This window comes from Protomyctophum parallelum (assembly GCF_964188405.1).
Source record: "Protomyctophum parallelum genome assembly, chromosome: 1".
Lineage (NCBI taxonomy): Eukaryota > Metazoa > Chordata > Actinopteri > Myctophiformes > Myctophidae > Protomyctophum > Protomyctophum parallelum.
Window position 1 is genome coordinate 82,678,763 of NC_139697.1, and position 22,324 is coordinate 82,701,086.

At 44.2% G+C, this 22,324-nt stretch overlaps 1 protein-coding gene across 1 annotated transcript in view; it reads left to right on the forward strand.

Moving 5' to 3' along the window:
- The first annotated feature begins 3,721 nt into the window (after positions 1 to 3,721).
- zbtb16a (zinc finger and BTB domain containing 16a) overlaps positions 3,722 to 22,324 on the forward strand; it is a 149,658-nt gene continuing 131,055 nt past the window's right edge. The window contains exons 1-2 of the mRNA XM_083765136.1: positions 3,722 to 3,824; positions 7,347 to 8,687. Of these exons, the coding sequence (XP_083621262.1) occupies positions 7,444 to 8,687 (1,244 nt within the window). The 5' untranslated portion in view covers positions 3,722 to 3,824; positions 7,347 to 7,443. The remainder of the gene's footprint in view (positions 3,825 to 7,346; positions 8,688 to 22,324) is intronic.

A 22,324-nucleotide genomic window follows, 5' to 3' on the forward strand; every position in this document is an offset into this window, starting at 1 on the left:
CCAGACCAGACCCCACCCCTAGTTACATCCCATGACTCCATTTTTATATACTGTAGCTTTTAATTGTGTCACTGCATTCCTCTTGATGTGAAGTTCCATACCTGTTGGCCTACTAAAGGCCTGGTTTGGCAGCATACTGATGATGTTTGGTGAAAGTTGAGATGAGGTTTCAGGAACTGGTGGACAGTAACTAAGTAGATTTACTTGAGTAGTGTGCTTAAGAAAATGTCTGTACATTTCAGTATCTGTACTACTTCGCTATTTTGGATACTTACTTTTTCAGAGACAAATATTGTACTTTTGACTCTACTACATTTCTAGGAATTGAAAAAGCACATTATGAATCAATTAACCTCTTAAAGGACCACTTCACCACTATTCATATAATTGGTCCTCACTAATGTTCATGATAGAATAGCACATTTATTTTACTCAGTCAAGGCTGTTCAGAATCCCGTCCACCAGATTTTTTTTACATTTAAAAATATATATATTTAGGAATAGAAAGCTTGTAGATTCTATTAGATTGTATTCCCCATTGATGATGTCACTGGTGGACAGGTTTCTGAACTGACCACAGCCCTCCTCTGAGACAGAGTAGAAAATAATTGTGCTATTTTATCATGATTGTTAGTGAGGACCAATTATATGAAGATAAGTTGAAAAGTGGTCAAGTTGTCCTTAAAGCTGAATTTTAAATATTGTGACGATAGCCCATTAAAAGCATACTTTTGAATACATAATACAGTACGCTAACTCAAGTACAAATATGACCACCACTGGTTTCATTTCAGTTTACTGTTAATTTATATGGTCATTTTCTTTTAAAATGTCATGTAGTTTGTTTCACGTTTGGGGTGCAGTCAGTGTTTCAGACATAACGGACTGGCTTTCTTGGCATTCTTAAGTATAGATCAGGACATCTGTATTTATTATGTGATAATAAATACTGATGTCGGCAGAGCTCTGTTGACCTACTGGACTTGTCCAACCAGTTGCTGTTGATCAGTGGTGGAAGAAATACTCACATTTGTAAAGAATAGTACAGTAGCAATACTACAATGTAGAAGTACTTTTTATACGTTCTGCATTTACATTTTTACCCGAAGTACCACACACACACACACACACACACACACACACACACACACACACACACACACACACACACACACACACACACACACACACACACACACACACACACACACACACACACACACCAGTACGACGCCCTGAGGGCAAGAAGCGACACATCTGCCTGGGTGACGACGGCAGACTGCTGGGCGAGAGAGCTGGCGCATTGGCATGGGTGGTCAGATCAACATATGGAATGAATTATCTACTGGCCATATGGAGCGTGTCTTGAGTGTACAGGGTTTGATGAGGTCAGATCAACGTATGGAATGTCAGAACAGGTCAGATCCATATATGGAGATCTAAGGGTGGCAGTGGGGGCAGTGTCTTGAGTGTACACTGTACAGGGTTTGATGAGGGCCCAGGTAGGGCCGGGCCTTCATTTTCTGGCCTGTTGAGAACTCTAGTTTTCGCCGGTTGGGGCGGGCCCGTCTAGAGTTTAAATGGACTGGTATCAGTCAAAAGGGAGACATCGAAGAGGAAGGACGGGTGGGGAGGATCAACATATGGAGTGTCCTTCTCATGCAAGTAATTGACAATATCTAATGTCACAACACCAACTTTGATGAGGCAGTATTGCATCATTTAAAAAATATAAGGTTTTATTGTTTTCCTTAAAAATATATATTTTTAATTTCCTGAAAAATGAACATTTTGGAGTTATGAGGTTTCCTCCGGACAGCAGGGATATATGGTGGTGTGATGTCACGAGGTGTGACCATATATGGAGGCGTGATGTAACTACGTGTGACCATATATGCAGGCGTGATGTCACTAGGCTTGACCATATATGGAGGCGTGATGTCACAAGGTGTGACCATATGGAATATGGAGGCGTGACCGACCGACTGGTGGGAAATGCAGGTTTTCTTTTTAAACTGCGAACTACAGTCACAATAACAATATTTCAAAAATAGGAGATCAACAAGTTCACAGCGATGTGGTGAGCTTTTATAGATCAGCTATTTTTTAACAAAGTATAAAATACGGCTTACTTTACTGTATTTGTTTATTTTGATGAAACAGAGTATATTAACAGTACACAATAATGTAGCATAAATGCACCAGATTTAGCAGTGATTCAAATTTTCATCCACAGTCTCCACAAAAAACACAAAAGTGAACAATAAAATACATTACCATTAATATGGTTAATGTATGTGTTTTGTAATAATCCAAAATCTACAAAATAATGTGAAACTAAAGTTTTCAAATAATTGTAGTGGAGTAAAAAGTACAACATTTTCCTCTGAGATGCACCCATGCTAAACCCCTTATCCCTAAACTACTTTGCCTGTTTCTACTATTTTGAAAAACATTTTTGAATTGTTAAAATAGCCAGTCTACATCGACATGTTGTGAGCTTGTAGATGGTGACTAATTTAACAATTCAAAAATGTTTTTCAAAACGGTGAAAAAGGCAAAGTAGTTTAGGGATAAAGGGTTGGACGAAAATAGAGCCTGTAATGTAGATAAAGTATTGAAAATGGTATTGTGCTGAGGTACTTTCCCCTCCAGTGCTGTTGATTTTAGCCTACTGTATGCCAGGTGACATACATTGCTGAATTTCTCCATGGCTTTACTCTTTTAATGTGAACTTTGTAAACTGTTGATCTATGACGTTCCTATTTATGTAAACATAAGATAAGATCAGAATGAGCAGGAACAAGTACTGGTATGCATCTCATATAATTTGGCACAATTACAGTGATACAGTAGTAGTGGACAGTCATCATATCATGGTTATCAATATGCTTATGCAGATAAGTGTTTCGCCACTGAGTCAGGCAGCTAAGGTCATATATCATGACATACATACACTGTTAGTTGGCTACTGTACTGCAGGACTTCCTGTAAGCTGCCCTACCAAAACACAAGAGCCTCCCGCAGCACCATAACACAGTAGTGTGTCGCAAGCAGCCCGAAGGCCCAAACGCAATAGCCTATCAAGTTACAAATGAGGGGTCGTCAACTAATGATTTTAGACAACAACTGTGTATGTCAGATGTTGAAAGGGATTGCGTGTGGGGTTCTTTTAGGATATATATTTTTTACCCCTCACAAACCCATTCAATGGAGCACCCTATAATTTGTTTGTTGTTCAATAATTAATAATGGCTACATTATTATTATTATTTACAATAATGATGTGAACAGGTCTTACTGCTTTTTCTGGTTTTATCCTCTTAGCAGTTTGTGTATTACTTTATTTGAATGTACTGTACGCATTCTGCAATCTGTTAATAACATTTTCCATTAATCAATCAATCAATATAATGTCATCACAGTATTATATTAATTCAATGATAATTAGTGTGGTGGCCGACAGTGGTAGTAGGAGTGGTCCTGATGAAAGTGCTAGTTGAACAGTACACATGATGCATGCATTGAGTAGGAATCAAGGCAGTGTAATTGGCGTCCTGTAGACCTACAGCAGACATTAACATTAGACAGCCCCCTAGGTGTCTCACTTTCTCAGCGTTTAGCTTGGATTCGGTCAGGAGAGAGCCTCGGCTCGGCTCGGCTGACGTCACCAATGTGTTGATTTGCTAAGCTGAAAGAAGAAAGGAGTTTTAGTGCGTGTGTGAGAGCGTGTGTGAGAGAGCGGGTACTGCGAACTGCGCTGCTACTATGCTGTACAGCCCCTACATCCACACATACGGAATCTAAAAAAACGTGCAACTTAGGTGAGTACACCCAATATGGACCACACGCCGGAGAGCCGGCAGCGAGTCTATCAATGTTTCCTCGATGTACTTTCATTCACATTTGTACATTTTTTTCACATATTTATTTTGCTGTTAAAAAAAATGTGCGCCGCCGCCGCCGCCGCTGCCGCTGCTGCTGCTGTCCCCACTTCAACCTCATGTCAACTTACAGTGTGTGCACGGAGTTGTGTGAAAAAGTATCGAGCAAGTTTTTTTTGCGTGCAACTAACTGAACATCATATATGCGCACTGGAGTGGAATATTGCCATAAGCATAACCCCGTCCGTGCTGCTGTAAGGTGTTGAAGTTTCTATTAACGCGCACGCACACGCACACGCACACACACACACACACACACACACACACACACACACACACACACACACACACACACACGGGTTATTGCAATAGATGTGCGGTCTTATTGACGTAAGCGTCTGTTTTAGTATTCGGGGGATCGCTGGAAGCGGACGTGAGGTCTGGTCTTGTACCGAGACCCAGACAGCCAGGCATTATTATGATGCTCGCTGTCGTCTCTCTCTCTCTTTCCATGTGACTTTATTATTTGACAAATTGTAGCCTTTTGACCGTTTCGGCTGGAATAATGTCGCCCTGACCCTTTGTATTATACCGTCACAGTCTGCCAGTATATCCTACGCACTTTGTGTCGCTCATTTATCCACGGTGACATCATTTGACAGTATAGTATAGTCTCAACTGAATCCATCCTTATTATTATAGATCCATTTGTCTTATCAGTAGCCTACAGTGTAATACAGCCGATAGGTGTAATAACCTGGGATTCGATTGATTTAAGAGAAGGCAAAACATATACGATTCTCGGACATATAGGCTAATAATCCCCATAATAATGACACGCGTTCTGTTTATTATGGGGTGGGAAATTGTCAACGGATGAAATGCAAATTGATTTGTTATCGAGACTGATCTGTCTGTCTCTTCTGTCTCCTGCCTGTGCTTTTCAAGCTGAAGATATAATTTGTTAATTGTTTGATTAGAAGAATGATGTAAAATTATAACTAAGAATGTATAAGCGTGCCCTTATCAGTACCACCTGTGTCAGAGTGTTAATCACAAATGGAACGGAACTGAATCCTAAGCGGTAGCTGCTGCTGGATCCCCGGGTCTCGTCTACTTTTTTTTAGCACCCAATTCGTGTCCCAGCTAGCGTGTCCTCTTGAGACAAGTGAGTGAGTCGAGCGTTTATTCTTGGACAACTGCCTGTTAGGAGGAGGACATCGTTTGTTTGGACAAAGCCCTGTGTGGAAGATGCATGCGGGTCTGTGTTTATTTCTTTATTGTCACTGTCTGGGTTGCAGTCAGAGGTGCGCGACGGTGCATGCAGCTACAGTTGTTAAGACTAATCGTGATCCGATTGATAAAGGCTGCCGTTCGATTAGGCAATGTTGTGGCTGATTGCGCTATTTTCAATATCCCGTGTGTTATTTTCGAAAGAAATCGCCTTGCATCCACCTAGAATAATGCAACATTTGACACGTTTGCTGCGTACAGAGCACCGTTTGTCCGTCTTCGGTTCTCCAATATTAGCGCGCCGTCTAGACGCACCGATATCCCTCAACAGGCAGCCTTGAAAGCTAACCTGTGATCCGTAAGGCTAAAGTATCCTAAACCAACAACTTTCGATTTATACGCAGACCGTATTACTGAAGTTAAGCCACCCCGTTGAGTGAACGTAATAGCCTTACTGTAGTCGTGCAACAGGCATTGATAATTCCCCGGGGTCATAAATCGCAGCTAAATTGGCATTCCTGTTATAAAGATAATGCTGGGCTTTTTATGCATGACCTTTGCTGACTGTGTGGCTAAATACACACTCAGGCAGTTGTAAGATAACATGTAGTTTTATCAATATAGCTTAGCTCAGATAAACAACTGTCCAATGTCCTAGACAACACAGTATTTATTTTCTATTGCATGCACTCCTCAGGGCAAATAATAGCCACCACTTTGCAGTTTAGCCTAATATGGTATCTTATTTCTTCCAACTTCTTTGTGTTGCATTAATAAACATTGCATTTTACATTGAACTTTTAACATTTTCTTTTTGTGTGTGTGTGTGTGTGTGTGTGTGTGTGTGTGTGTGTGTGTGTGTGTGTGTGTGTGTGTGTGTGTGTGTGTGTGTGTGTGTGTGTGTGTGTGTGTGTGTGTGTGTGTGTGTGTGTGTGTGTGTGTGTGTGTGTGTGTGTGTGTGTGTGTGTGTGTGTGTGTGTGTGTGTGTGTGTGTGTGTGTGTGTGTGTGTGTGTGTGTGTGTGTGTGTGTGTGTGTGTGTGTGTTGGGGAGGGGGTTGTCTAAATCCCTTCTATAGTGCTCTCCTGTGGCGGAAAGCAAACGAGAGCTGAAAAACTTGTTTCTCGTTAGGGAGATATAGATGCATTTATACTGCAAATGCAATTGAACAGACTTGGCTGTATTGTTGACATTTCCTGTGGTTAAATGTAGGTGTTTATCTATGAGATTTGTGGTTAATTCGCATTAATGTCAACTTTACCAGGATGGCAATTTAGTTTATCTAGTTTATCAACTTGCACGTTGTGAAAGGAAAGCCACTTCAGCCAGTAATATAATCTCCTTTTCTTTTCCCTTTCTCTTTAACCATTCACCTCTTTAAAGAGATATATACGTTGCAGGAACTTCATTGTATTTAGAAACCCTTTAAATAGTTCACCTAAAATAGGGCTTACAGGTTGATCCTGTTCAGCTGCGTAATGGAGTTACTTCATGTGCAGACAGATTATACTGTACATTCATTGGTGCTGTACTGTATTTAATGTAGTGTTGTTGGTGTCTGCTTTTGCCTCGTCCTCTTTTCAAACCATTTCTGGCAGCCACTCACTCCTCTAGCCCTCCTCGGCTCTCTGCTCTTCTCTGTGATGGGAATACTGAGTGAGATGCCATTTCATTTCACAATGTCTTTGTGAGGCGTGCAGTGAGATACCCCACTCGTTCACTTAACCGCCCATCAACTGAACACATTAAGAATATGGCCGTTATTTAAGTAATGTGGAAGGATGGACATTTCGTTTTTTGTTTAGTTTTTTATATATGCAGTCTATTGGTCTCTTAAGAGCTCTTTTGTTCATTTTCTCCCTGGAATCTAGAGTCTTTCTGCTACATTTTGAATGTGAATTGCTTAGTATGAAATTCATAACCATTCTCTACGATCAGAGATTTGGCATACTGTTGATTTCTATGTGACATTGGATCTGATTCTTGATTCTGATACATTGTTACATCTTAATTAAATAAATTAAATGCCATATAATATACCAAGACTTACCATTTTATTTAAAATGAAATTATGGACTCTTCATCACCCAACAATGTTTACACAGCTTTTCCTCAAACCGTTGCTAATGATGTTGGTATTTGAAAATGTAAAGATTATTAGGCTTACTCAACATTTTCAGCACTGTCAGAATTGTCTTGCATTGACTTATTTTTCCTCTCTGTTCTTCCAGGATAGACTTCCTGTTTACAAAGACAACGGACTAATAAACAGCTGAGCGGGGAAAGCAAGCCTCATGAGTTGGCCTCGCGGAGGATCGCAGCGGCATCATGGATTTAACTAAAATGGGCGTGATCCAACTCCAGAACCCCAACCACCCCACGGCCCTCCTGCAGAAGGCCAACCAGATGCGTCTGGCCGGGACCCTCTGCGACGTGGTCATCATGGTGGACAGCCAGGAGTTCCACGCCCACCGGACGGTCCTGGCGTGCACCAGCAAAATGTTCGAGATCCTCTTCCACCGCAGCAGCCAGCACTACACCCTGGACTTCCTCTCGCCAAAGACCTTCCAACAGATTTTGGAGTACGCCTACACGGCCACGCTCCAGGCCAAGGTGGAGGACCTGGACGACCTGCTGTACGCGGCGGAGATCCTGGAGATCGAGTACCTGGAGGAGCAATGCCTCAAGATCCTGGAGACCATTCAGTCATCGGACGAGAACGACACGGAGGGCAACGCCAACGACGCGAGCACGGAGGACGACGACGAGCGCAAGGGCAACCGCAAGAACTCCAAGAAGCATTCCACAGAGACCGCCGGCTACCCGCCTGGCGGTCTGCACGGTTCGGGCATCGCCGGCATGGTCGACCAGAGCCCCTCGGTCTCCACCTCTTTCAGCCTCTCCACTATGAGTCCCACCAAAGCGGCCGTAGACAGCCTGATGAGCATCGGCCAGTCCCTGCTCCAGCAGGGCTTCGGGGCCGAGCACCTAATCCACGCCAACTCCCTCCACCACCACCATCACGTGATGCCACACGAGATCAAGACGGAGATGATGGACGTGGGCGGAAACGGACACGACAACCCGCAGAACATGGAGTCCAGCGCCTCCAGCAACGGAGAGCGGGCCGGCGAGGACCGCAACCGGGACGGCCCCGGCACGCCGACGCGGAGCAGCGTGATCACCAGCGCCCGCCAACTGCACTACGTCCGCGACGACCAGCATCAGGCGGACCTCGGTCAGATGGGGCTTGAAGCCATGGCGGGCATGACGGAGAAACACCTGGCCTCCCTGTACGCCCTGCCACACAATCACAAAGACGTCATGATGTCCATGGTGCAGCCGTCCATGGCGTCGTCGCTGCCCATGTCGCCGGCGCTGGCCATGTCCATGGACTTCAGCGCGTACGGGGGACTCCTGCCACAGAGCTTCATCCAGAGGGAATTCTTCAGCAAGCTCGGGGAGCTGGCTGGAGTGGGCCTGAAGCCAGACCACGGGCACAGGCACCAGCACGAACGCTGCAATGTTTGCGGCGCCGAACTGCCAGACAACGAATCCGTGGAGCAGCACAGGTAGGCTGAACAGAATTCCCCTTCCTTCCCTTCCATTTCATTCCTTGAGGCTGTTTTTTATGATTTAAAATTTCTCCCAGTTATTCAATTTAGGTTTAATTTATTTGGACAGTTTTTGTTTGTGATGTGCCTTTGATATTTGTAAATCACTGGTCGTCTGATGTGTGGGATAATACTGGAGAAACCATTGCACTGCTAGAAAGTAGCACCTGATACAGTACATACCGTACATGTGAAATATATTTTCAAATTCCATTCCATATCTTATCGCGATTGCACAACTTAAACTATCTAATTGTTATGTCAAAATGCGAAAATAGCCGATCTGCAAGCTCATTTCATTGTGGGCTTGTACATGTGCTATTTTATCCCCGAATGTTTGCATATTTCCGCTCAATGTTGGGCTATTTTTACATGCCCAGAGGGTTCGGTTAGGAGAACATGCAGTGTTGGGTTGCCTGATTCTGACCTGGGGTTTTAACCTTGGAACTATGGCATTTAGGGTTTTAACCTTGGAACTATGGCATTTCAGAACCTTGATTTTTGAGTTTGCTTGAACTTTGTGGCGATTCGTCCTGCTGTAGGGCGATTGTGCCCACTCACACGTGCACACTCACCTACAATTGCGTGCACACACACACACACACACACACACACACACACACACACACACACATACATACACACACACATACACACATACACACACACCATACTCCCTCTCAAAAAATGAGGCCTACCCAAGTAGATTTATCATGAAGTCCGCTCCTCTGATGACTTCCAGGCTTGCCCTTGTGACTGGAAGTCTATAGTAACACCTTGTGAGGGGAGGGGAGACGGCTAATGAGAAGTAGCCACCCTTGGTGCGCGGGCACACACACACACACACACACACACACACACACACACACACACACACACACACACACACACACTTTGACCGCCCCCCTTCCCAGGGGGTCACTAGGACAGCCCATATTAGCTTTATGGTCAGACCAGACTGTCCAGCCCAGGAAATGAGTGCCGAACCTGGGCTCTAAGACAAGTGAGGGTAGGTCGGGGGTGGGGTAGAGTACTGCATTTATTGTTTCACAACCTTTTATACAACTATGGAAGAAAAAAGAACTACTAGGATTTCATGTTACATTTCACATCACAGGTTTACAGGTGGTGCAGCAAAAAGGTTATACAAGCTACCATCATTTGCAGTTTAATACATGGGGAAAAGAATAGAGATAGAAAGGGAAATGGGTCAGAAATGTCAAATATCCCTAATATGTGTAAATTGTCGTGCATGGTTAAAGAAAAAACTGCAATGGAAGATGAGCGTGTTAAAATAGAAGCAGGTACAGTAACTGATAAAAAAGAGAGCATTTACAGTAGTGTAAATATGTTCTTGGAACTTACTTTGTTTCATCATCACCTCATTGATTCTGTCAGGTTTCTTTTTTTGTCTTGTTTTTGCTTTGTGACCATTTGGCATTCTCCACCTTGAACGCCACCTGTGCAGCCTGAAATGTTTGCTTAATTCAATGGGAGTGTGCACCGGTTAAAGTTCACCCGAGGATCTGAACACCCACCACTCACTGACTCCCGTTTTTTAAAGAGCGGGTCCTTAGCCGACAAGTCCGTAGGCGTCACCTGATGTTGTCTTTAGAAAATACATAAAACTAGTACAGAATGATGACATGTTTTCCAGAGACAAGTGTCCTTGGGTGATTCCTCATGTAGAACAAGTTATTTAGATGTGGGTTGTTTTTTTCTCCCCCTTCACGGCTGTATTCAGATTTCAGAATGCAAACACTATTTTCAGTAGCTTGAACTGGTATTTTATTATTATTTATTGATGTAGTAGCGTATTTGTATAGATTTCTAAAATAATACAGCTCAGCGACTTATGCCCTCTTGTTCGCTCACCGCCGTGACGCTATGTGAGCTTGCCTAGATCTGCTATTTTTGCTACATTTAAAAAAATATGACCTGCCCAAAAATTGAGACATCAGGTTGAAAGTGGTTTGCGGTGTTCATGTTTATTGCTCACTGCAAGGTTTTTATGAAGACGTTTCGGGCATATTCAGATGGATGTTTTTGTTATTTATGTGGCTTACAGGATGCCGTTAACATATCATGGACATCTTTGAGGTCATAGCAGGTTATAGCAGCCTCTGCTTGAGAATCCGTGGTCGTGTGAGATGGGGTTGCTTGCATTTCATGCAGAATTTCATCAATTTGCCCAGGCTGGGAAATCTCGTATCAAAGGAGATTTCCAAACCGTTTCATGCATTGATCTGCTCGCCTCGGCCCCCCCCCTCCCCTTTAGAATACTAATGGGTAAATTTAGATGAGCAGATACTCCGAGATGTCGGCCGTTTGATATCGTACTTCAAATGTCTTGACAGGTTTCAGACGTCTGAAGTGTGGAAAAATCAAATGTTGCGTCATGCACTGTCTGCCCTGTCCTGCCGCACATGAAAGGGGCTGGTGCGCTGACCGACCCCCCCCCACCTCCCCCACCACCACCACTACATTTCATACTTACCATCCACACAGATGCCTGTGTCCTCGACAAGTCCCAATGTGGGCCCACTGATTTGTAATATATCAATTTCGTACCTTTCCACTGCCGACCCCAAGCTGCTAACACTTTTGATGTGATTACAGTTGTTTTCATTCGAGCAGACTGCTGCCCATGGCGCACGGGGGCTTTGTTTCTCGTCACTAATTACACGTCGTTCTCCCAGCCGCCCCCCATGTCACGGCCGTCGCTGTCTCTGAATGCAAACACGTAAAAAAAGAAGAAAAAAAAAGACTGAGTTCATTTGGTGCAAGCAGGTCAAGTCAAACATGAGCCTAATTGTTTCCAGATGTGGCACAGGTCCTTGGTGTTAGGTGTGTGTGTGTGTGTGTGTGTGTGTGTGTGTGTGTGTGTGTGTGTGCGTGCGTGCGTGCGTGGGTGGCTGGGTGCGTGCGTGCTCTCGCACTCATGATAAAATGAATGCACCAGAAAGTACTCACTTCCTGTATAAATTTAGACCCTGCTCCCATTCATTCCTCTGTGCCCTGGATTATATCATAAAAAACAACAACACACAGACTGAATGAATTGTATAATATATCGGCTCCTCAAGTGGTGTGGAAGGAGGGGTGTGTGTGTGTGTGTGTGTGGGGTTCACAGAAGGAGAGCAGCTAGATGTGTTTTGCTAGCAGGCGGCGCTACCTTGGAGTTGCCCTCCAGAGACGGGTATAGATATGTTAGATTTATAAGTGGGAAAAAAAAGAAAAGTTAAATCAAGGGCCGCCCTTGTTTTTGCAGCCGCCACAAGTTCAATTGACTGAATCAAAAGCAAAGCTCCATCACCATGAGAAGTTTGTTTTCCCCTTTTTCTTGTATTTGTCCTGCTCTTATTCCCAGCTCCTTCACTTTCCCTCTGTCACTCACTTTCCGCCCATGCGGGGACACGTTTGACAAGCCCTAGATTTATTTCTTAAAGGAAGCCCGAGGTTGAGTGTTGTCCCCGCACCACTTCAGGGGGACGGGATTACAGAAATATTTTAGTAACCCTCGCACCACGAAAAACAATCAATGCGGGACGGCTCTGAGTGATTATTAGGAAAGTAAATGCGTCATGCAAGCCGGCCTAACTCTGGAGGGTGGGTGTATGTGGGGCGGGTGGTGGTTGGGGGGCGACTCGCTGCTTGGTATTCCAAACACAGCATCCAATTCAAGGGAACTAGCCTTGGGTTTATCTCTTTCACTTAAACATCCATTCTCATGCAAATGACTGACCCTCGCTGTAATGTACATCACATAAGTGAAAGAGGAAAAAAATAAATAAACCTATTTTCAGAAAGGCTTTGCAGCGTATAGCCGTTAAAGATTTCTGATAACCATCAACGCCTTAACCTTGTCTTTTCATATTGCTGCCGGCGTGCTTGTGTGCAGATGTACTCGCGTGTGAGGGGTAGATGAATGAGAGCAGTAAATGAATGGCAACCTCCGCTCTCTGCCCTTCCATCAGATTTAGTTTTTGTGGTAGTGGAGGGAATGCCCCCCCCCCCCCCCCACACATATATATATATTATATATATATATATACAGTATATATATATATATATATATATATATATGTATATATATATATTAGAGCTGGGACTCGATTAAAAAAAAATCTAATTAATCAGAGGCTTTGCGATTAATTAATCTAGATTAATCGCATTTTAATCGCATATTATTTGACCCGAGAACAGTGAGAAAGCAATTTTTTCAAATGGATTTTGGTATACTAGTGAATCAATGAATAGTGAATACATAAGTTTAAGCAATAAAACATTGTTTTTGTAGTAATAGGGGTAATAATCCTTTATTGAATAATTGCACACAACTGTGCTGTAATCCACGCTACCATCGGATAGCCTTTTAAATCCTATTTCCAATCCACGGGGACAAGCAAAGTGATCTCAGCAGCTTCCCCCAGTCTGGTGAACTGTCTGCGGTTTCTGGTGGTGTTATTGTCTGAAGAGGACACGGACACTTGGTGCGCAGGTCCGTCTGAAAACTGTCCAGTGACAACGTTCCGCGGTGAAAAGAATAGTGCGATTAAAATGCGTTAATGTTTTTAATGCATTAATTTTTCTGTAGTTAATTAATCGTAATTAATCGCAATTAGTCCCGGCCCTAATATATATGTATATATATATATATATATATATATATATATATATATATATATATATACACACAGTATTAAGTATACTACTGTCTGGTGCCATTCTCAACACTAACCCTAAAGCCTGAGTTATACTACAATTGCAGCCCATTGTGAGCTTGTTAGATCTACTGTTTTCAGTGCACGACAAGTATAAACACCCCAACCCCCAAACCTAACCTCTAAATGCCATAATGCTAACCCTATACAATATTCCTAATTGTATACTATCTAATTAGTATAAAACATTGTACTGATGGGGGGCATTTGGCCCTCAAAAGTATAGTAATTCAAGTACACAAACGCGCGTGCGCGTACAGCCGCGCACACACATGCTCACGCCCCCAGACACATGCTCACACGCTGCCCTCGGCAGCAGTAACAGCCACAGCCTGCTCTTCCATTGTGGTGAAAGGAGAGGAGGGGGGTCGCTGGCCACAGTGCTCTAATACCATGGGCCCCTGGTGTTTAAACAGCGGGCAAGGGCCCTTATCTGTGCATATCAGAGTGGGACAGATAACCCCTTCACACTCCCCCTCTGTAAACCAAGAGCAGATTGGGCGCCGGATACGACAAGCCCAAAGCTTTCCCCCCCCCCCACTCGGGTGATAACGGTGTGCACGCGCACACACAACGCACTCAGACATGCAGAAAAAGTACATGTATTGTTATAGTTAGTGTACTGTACTGTGCTCTGTCATGTATTGTGTACTCTTTTCTATAGTCTGTACTGTACTTTGATTATTTTTGGAAAAAATCTCTGCCCTGTTCCGGCGAGCCTTCCCGCATCCGAAACGGTCGAAGTGACAGAGTTACCGTGTTGCAGACTCGATCTTGGCCCGTAGCACTTGCCGTAGCACTTGCCCTAGCCCCGACGACCTTACAGGCGTATGCAAAGGCTCAACTTATGTAACTTAGATCTATATGATATATTCCACTGTTACGTGCTTAGCTTACGTATGATTCATGACTATTTTTGAGTGGTGAAGCCACACCTTGGTGTGGCTTAACCCATTTTGGCCTGACATCGAAAAGAAAAAAAATCTCTTTAAAATGTCATTTTTTTAGACTTAATAGCAGACCTACAAGCTCGTAGCGTACCACTCGGTGGCGAGCTACGAGCTTGTAGATCTGCTATTTTTCAATAAAGTATAACATAATGCTTAAAACAACAAACGGGGTTCCCGCCCCAAAATGGGTTAAGCAAGTCTGTCTGTTTAGAGTACCAACAGGTGACAAAGAGGCGCTGTTGAGCTTTACACTGTGCACAGTGCATGATGGGAAGCTGAGTTTTTAACAGCCATTACATGATTTTGGGTGTGACAGTACAGTACAGTAGAGGGACCCCCTGGGGACCCCCACACGGTAACTGTCATTTCTCAACCGTTTGGGATGTGGGGCGGCTCACCGGAACCGGCCCGGCTCCCTGTGGGTCTGGAAGTTCCAGGGACCTCCCGGCGACCCCCACACGGAGTTTCACCACTCAGTTCACAGTTTATGTATATGATGTATTGCCATGTTTTGGTCTTGCTTAATTTAAGTCGCTCTGGATTAAGAGCGTCTGCTAAATGCCTACATTGTAAATAGTTTCAGCTTTCCGTGCTCGGACAGACACAGGGACATGTATACATAGGGACACACACAGCTGCGTAATGGAGCTGAGGCACCACTCAAAAAAGAATAGAAAGAAATATACTTGATACTTTAATCAAATGGATTAATCACTTAAACCCCAGGATCCATATTCCGAGGGAAAGCTTTAGATCGGCTATTTTCAACAAAAATGTAGAGCAAAAACACACAAGACACTAGCATAGATCCCTGAGGGACTCCGCTCAACCATAATGGGGTTTAAGTGGTTAATAATCAATTCCAATTTGGGCAATGTCATTATAGGTGAAAAGTTTCCAAATGAGTTCACAAATAGCAGCATTGTTGCATGCCACCGTTGTGCAACAACAGTTGTCAATAGTGTTTAGGTGATTTGATATATAGAAATGTTACCCTTCCCTCAAAAAACTCTTCTCAATTCTTCGATAAATGATAGAATAATAAGAAAATAATCAATAGTTGCAACCCTAAGTTAAAAACCCACAGAAGTGATTTCTGCGTGAGCTTAACGTCCATCTCATTTATCAGCAATTGGCTGTTAACGGGTGTCATTTCACACTGTAAGTACCGCTCCAACCGCTAACCATAGGATTAATTTGGAGAAGTATCGGAAACCCATATTGTGTTGAGCTCCAGTCGACGGTGGACAAACTTGCGCCGCGTGCACACGGGCGCCGCGTGCACACTTGTGTCCTCATTTCACTCCCTTTTATTTGGTTGCATCAGTTGTCTGGCCCGGTGACTTAGTTTTTATATAGAACATCATATTATTTCTGTTCCGAAATATTGAAATAGAAGGGGTGGCTGGTTCATGTGGGCCCAGACAGTCAAAGCTGTCCAGACTTTTCTTCTTCCCGAAAATGACCTAGTAGTAGAAGAAAGGCATCCATTCCGGGGGCACTGGATTATCCTTCATTTGAAATCACTCTGTGAGAAAAACGTGTCCCCAGAGAGCACTCGCAGGTACTGTACACGTAGGTGTGTAATAAACCAACCGTTCCTCGGAAAGCGTAGCCCCCCGCACCCCCTCCCCCCCATACCCCACGAATAAAAAGGGCACCTGCTGCCAAGAACTCCCTCAACCATCGCAGACTACAACAGAGGACGGCCTCACTCAAAGCCTATTCGCTTAACACTCCTTTACCTTCGCCGGGTGGTGGTGCAGCAGTTTTGTTGTTGTTTGTGCATGTCTCTGAGAAATTGGCCGCTGGACAGGCTCCACAGCGATGGTCACGGAGCCGAAGCCGGCTGGCTGTGGCCCAATTATAGACAGGCTCTAAAAGGCCCTGGTTGAACCGTAAAGATTTACAGCCCCATCGCTCTGATCTCAGATCTGGGCTCTGTCCTCCCTGTCAGGATGGGGAGATGTATCGATTAAAGACTTAACATGGGGGGCTACATCATGTGCAACCGGACTGCACACACACACACACACACACACACACACACACACACACACACACACACACACCTGGGTAGTGAGTACAGAGCCAGGCAGTTTTATTGGGTGTTCTCTACATTGGCAGGTGGCACGCGACCCACCTGCAGCATGTTTTTAACCATTTAAACCCTATACCGGGGGGGGGGGGGGGGGGGGGGGGGGTGTGTGTGTGTGTGTGTGTGTGTGTGTGTGTGTGTGTGTGTGTGTGTGTGTGTGTGTGTGTGTGTGTGTGTGTGTGTACACACACACACACACATACTACTTTGACTGGGATCCCCCAAGGGTCTGTACTTGTCACCCTCATTTTCTTCCTCATCTACACCAAAACCTTGTAGGTCCAAACCGGACCTACAAGATCGCTAGAGCTTCTGTTTTTGTCAAATGTTTGCCTATGTTCATCAATTATGAGTTATGACATCATGCCCAGAATAGGGACGCTAGGTTTCACGTGGTTAAGTGCTGTTTCTTATAAGAGGGTAGTGTGTGAGTGTCTGTGGCTATGCAGGCATAAGGCCTATTCATACTCGATAAGTCGGTTATCACTGCACCATGGCACCATGTTTTAGTCTTCGGTGCATCACCTTATCACCTAAAACTGGCGTATGAATGGGCCTATAGAGTATTACTTTATCACCATTAATAATATTTCAAACCTTTGCCTGGTTTACGATTTAATGAACGATATAAAATACACCTATGAACTTGAACTTTTAGATTATTAAACAATATATATCTGCCTATAATTACATGCTCAAAATTGAAATGCCAAGTTCAAAGCAGTTATGACTCACATTATTGTCGATAGTCATACAAAAAGTCAACTTATGGCCATACCTACAGTATATCTGGCATTAGTGCCTGCTTTGAGACGAGCAGAGCAGAGGCGGTTTTTGACAGGCTTAACTTTGGTGAGAGCAGCTGCCCCTCTCCCTCACCTGCCCCTGTGTGGCTTACCAGGGGCACAGTTAAGCGCTCTTCAGACAGAGCCTGGGCTTATGCCGTCTGGCAGGGGCTGGCTGCTCTGAAACGCACACGCTCACACACACCACCATATCTCTGGTCCCTGTGGGGGTTCTGTGGTCACGAGGGAGTAGCTGGGAGGGACTGGGGGGCAACACATACTGTAAGGTGTGCGTGTGTGCGTGCGTGTGAGAGCGTGTGCGCGTGCGCGTGTGCCTGCGCGTGCGTGCGTGTGCGTGCACGCTGAAGGGGTGTAGTGGTAATTACAGTCGGTTATCAGGTGACATGCAAATGCGTTATCGGCCCCAACTTCCCCTGATATACATCTGTGCGCTCCCAGGAGCTGTTGGCAGGATCAGAGGTGTTGAGCACTGTATTCTTTGTAGTGGAATTTGGTAGGGAGAGCGTTCTCTCTTTAGGTTTTCTGGGATTTCAATTTATTTTCTTTTTTGATTGGATCACCGTTTCAATTCAACTTTGTGGGTACATTACAGGTGCGAAATTAATCTTATGGTACAACCTCCTTCATTGCAGTTCAAGTAAGGTGGAAAGGGAGAAAAGCAAGTGGGATGATGTCAATATAGGAGCAATGTGAAATACATAATCATGATTTATACATAAGGTGCGTGCGTAGTTAAAAGTGCAGTGCGGGATGAGGCAGATAAATAGCGGCTTGACCCAATAGATCTGATGACTTTTCACTCGGCTAGACTTTGTATGTATACGGCATTTGGTATTGTACATGCATTCATCAACCTGTCGCGTTTTTTATAAAAAATAAATAAATAAAAGGCAATTGAATTAAAGAATGATCTGGGCTTTAAAAGCCAAACAGCGTCTTAGTTCTAGTTCACGCACAGCCCAGCAGAGCCTCCCGCTCTCCTGGACCTGAACGCCGTGGGTTCTGATCCCGTCGATATCCCATTAGCATCCCCTCGCCGGGGTCCCTGCCACATGAAAGAAGACGTGTCGGTTGGCCCGCTCTGATTGTAACGCGCCAGCAGACCGCGGGGAGAGAGAGGCGAAGAAGACCACCATAATGAATGAGCCAACGCGCTCGAGCCAAAGGGCCAGCCCAAGTGTATTCACACGTTTTTGTGTGTGTGTGTGTGTGTGTGTGTGTGTGTGTGTGTGTGTGTCTGAGTGAGAGAGAGTGAGCTGCCGCCACAGAGGCCCCCTAGCCTCCCTGGGAAGTATCAAATCAGAGCCCTCCGCAGGCTTCCACTGAGAGAGCTTCTAATTAGCCTCTTTGTTGCCTGGTGAATGGGGGGCCAGAGATTGGCAAGGGGCCCCAATGGAGTGATAGTACGCTAAAGAAGAGAGTCATAAAAATCCCTCCCGCCACCACCACCAGCAGCTTCACCTGTCACAAAGGAGCACTCAGGTAAGACATCCTGAGTGCTTAACCAGGTGAACCCCGGCGTCCCTGTTCTGGCCATGTCATAATGGTGGGGGGGGGGGGGGGGGGCATTTGGCAAAAAGCTGCCGATCTACAAGCTCTCAATGTGTCATGTTGCTAGCTTGTAGACCAGCTATTTTCGGTGAAAATGTAGCCTATAGAGTGAAAAGGCCAAGTATAGATCCCCCTGGGGGACCCCAAACAATGACATATAAAGGGTTTAAGTGGTTAACACACGTGTGAAGTAGGGTTTGACTTGAGCTCGGTAAGGTTTTGGCTCTATATTTACGATAAGTAGTATAGTATAGTATTATGTATAGTGGTATACGGCATGCATTATTGAATAAATATATATTTTCTGCATGGACCGATTTGATTCATTCCAACAGGTTAGCTACAATCTAGAGTCTAGACTATGAGTTGTACTCCCGGCTATCGGCATGCTTTTTGTCTAGATGTTTTCACTTTCACAAACGAGAATCCGTCTGACTTAACTTTATTAAGTTTTAAATGGCTTGTGTTTGTGCCGAGCACAATCACCTGCTGCTGTCTATTTATGTATTTATAAAGCCATGCACAGTGTCCCAAATTAACACCTACAAAAGTTTGAAAAGTGGGCAAGACTTCTCCTTTTGGAAAGAAAACCTGCCAAACATTTCAGTTCCCTGCCTGCATGAATTTAAAATGTCCCAACAACAGAGCGGATCGTTTTAACATTATTTAAAGGTCCCCAACCACTGTGGATAGAATCAGCTGTAGTCCCAAATCAATTAATCTCTTTTGTGTGTTAGCAAGCCAACAATTTCCTATGGGGCAAAGCCAGTAATAGCGTGAAATATAATATATATAGCATTTTTATGGTTTAATTGATAAACACAATGGCCTTGCTTCTAATCGGTTAATGCATTGCTTTTTTATATTTGTATTGTAATTCATTCAAATATGCATGATGTGTTGGCTTTAGAAAGTCACATCTTCAGAAATTTTTTGAATAATAGAATCCTTGAATAATCTGACAGTCAAAATGTGTCATTCGAACCACAGTGATGGACAAGGATCCATTGCTCTGTGAAGGTTACAGTGCTGGGTCCTTAGTGCCAGAACACAAACAACATCAACGTCACCCCATATTGAATCCTAAACCATGCGTTCCCCTCTCTCTCTCGCTGTCTCTCTCTGTCTCTTTCTGTCTGTCTCTCTCTGCCTGTGTCTGTCTGTGCCTCTCTGTCTCTCGCTGTCTCTCTCTGTCTCTGCCTGAGTCTGTCTGTGTCTCTCTGTCTGTCTTTGTCTCTCTGTCTCTCTCTGCCTGTGTCTCTCTGTCTCTGTCTGTGTCTCTCTGTCTCTCTCTGTCTCTCACTGTCTCTGTCTGTGTCTGTCTGTGTCTCTCTGTGTGCCTCTCTGTCTCTCTCTGTCTGTCTGTGTCTCTCTGTCTCTGTCTGTCTCTCTCTGTCGCTCTCTGCCTGTGTCTGTCTGTGTCTCTCTGTCTCTCTCTGACTGTCTCTCTCTGCCTGTGTCTGTCTGTGTCTCTCTGTCTCTCGCTGTGTCTCTCTGTGTCTGTCTGTCTCTCTCTGTCTCTGTCTCTCTGTCTCTGTCTCTCTATGTCTGTCTGTGTCTCTGTCTCTGTCTGTCTGTCTGTCTCTCTCTCTCTCTCTCTCTCTCTCTCTCTCTCTCTCTCTCTCTCTCTCTCTCTCTCTCTCTCTCTCTCTTCATGACTTTCTCCTGGTCGAATCTCGGTGGCACGGGCACCGTGGTGAATGTCAAGGCGGCACAGAGCTTTAGTGCCGACCAATGCGTTTTAAGCCTTGCTGTAATCCAGGAGGGATCAGTTGGGTAAATCGTGGCATAAAGCTTAAAACCATAATTGATTTATGTATTTGCTGACCGAAGACGCCCAGAGAGATTACCCGAGGCAGGGAGCTGATGATGGATAGGCCTGCCCCCTCCTAGAGGCCACATGTGAGTGAGGTGGGGGTTGGATTCAATTGAAGAGAGATTTGTCTGCCTGTAGCACTGGAATGTTTGGCCTTTGTACTGAATAGGGATCCTGGTTAGAAGTTGCAGTGTGCAATGTGTAAATACTTAAGAGGTAACTGCATGCGCACTCAGTGCGTGTAGGAAAGCATGTCTTCATGCAGTTTTCATGGCTGCAGCTGGCAATTATCTTCTTGCCCATTATTCTGTTGATAACCTTTTTGAGTCGATTAAGCGAATAATCAAGAAACTGATTTAGTTAAATGTTTAATATACGTGTGTGTGTGTGTGTGTGTGTGTGTATGTATGTATATATATATATATATATATATATATATATATATATTACATCTCAACAAATGGATTAACCACTTAAGCATTATTTTAAACTTCAGACACACTGCAGTGTCGTGCAATAATAATAGCAGATCTACAAGCTTACTACTATGTGTCGCATTGTGACACATTTTAAGCTTGTAGATCGGCTATTTAGTATTTTCACAGTTTTACATTAAAAATTTTGCCCATTATTAATGGGCATTATTATAACTAAAGCTAGCAAAATAAACTAGAATAAAAAAAATGCTCTACATATTTCATATTTTTGCTATATGAAATCTATAATAACTATAATAACCTTGTAGTTCTAAGAATTAATGTATTTTTTACTAAATTATCAATGAATCCTGAATTATCGATTTAAATCGATTAGTTTGATCTACTGTTGCACGCCTAGTGTAGAGTGATTCACTGTATATGTCTTGCAGTTTTCTTTTTATTTCTTACTTTCCTACCTTCTGCTCTCTCCAGCTGATTAGCGACACGTTGTTAATGATTTTGATAGCGGCCTTACTTCACGACATCCCGTCGACACAGATATTAATCCTTCGCCTCTTGTTTACCAATCCGGCTGTCAAGCTTCCCTGCGAGGTCTCTCTGGACCCCGCGTCGCAGATGATGCTTTTCTGTGTGTTTGTGTCTGTTTGGAACTCGGGGAGAACGGGCAAGAAGAAGCGGGATAGCGGGGACGAGGACGGGGGGGCGGGGGTGGTGAGGACGGGGGGGGGGGGGGGGGGGGTTGGGGGCATTCCATTTCCTGGACTGATCACCGAAGCGGTCGGCTCTGACATGTCATGACTCAAACAGCATCATTTCTTTGGCTGCTCCCGTCTCGCTCTCGCCGCTGACCTTACAGATGATGCCGCAGGCTCCCGCCGTACGCCATTAAGCATCGTGTAAAATACGACTGGATTGTTTTTTTTTTTTTTTTTTTTTTTTTTTTTTTTTTTTACCCAACCCATCCGAAACCCCTGATACACATAAAAACACATGAGCACAGTAAAAACGTCACAGTTAATTAATCAATTTGCAGCTCTGTGAGTGTACGAATGTATTATACATTATATTCGTACACAGAGTTAAATTAACACTCAGGGGTTTTACAGGGCAGCCTTAGCTGAGAGGTTGGAGACAAGGTCATTGGGGAAACGCAAGGTTACCGGTTCGACCGCAGCCTTGCCCATCTACGTGTCGGAAGTCGGAACTATCG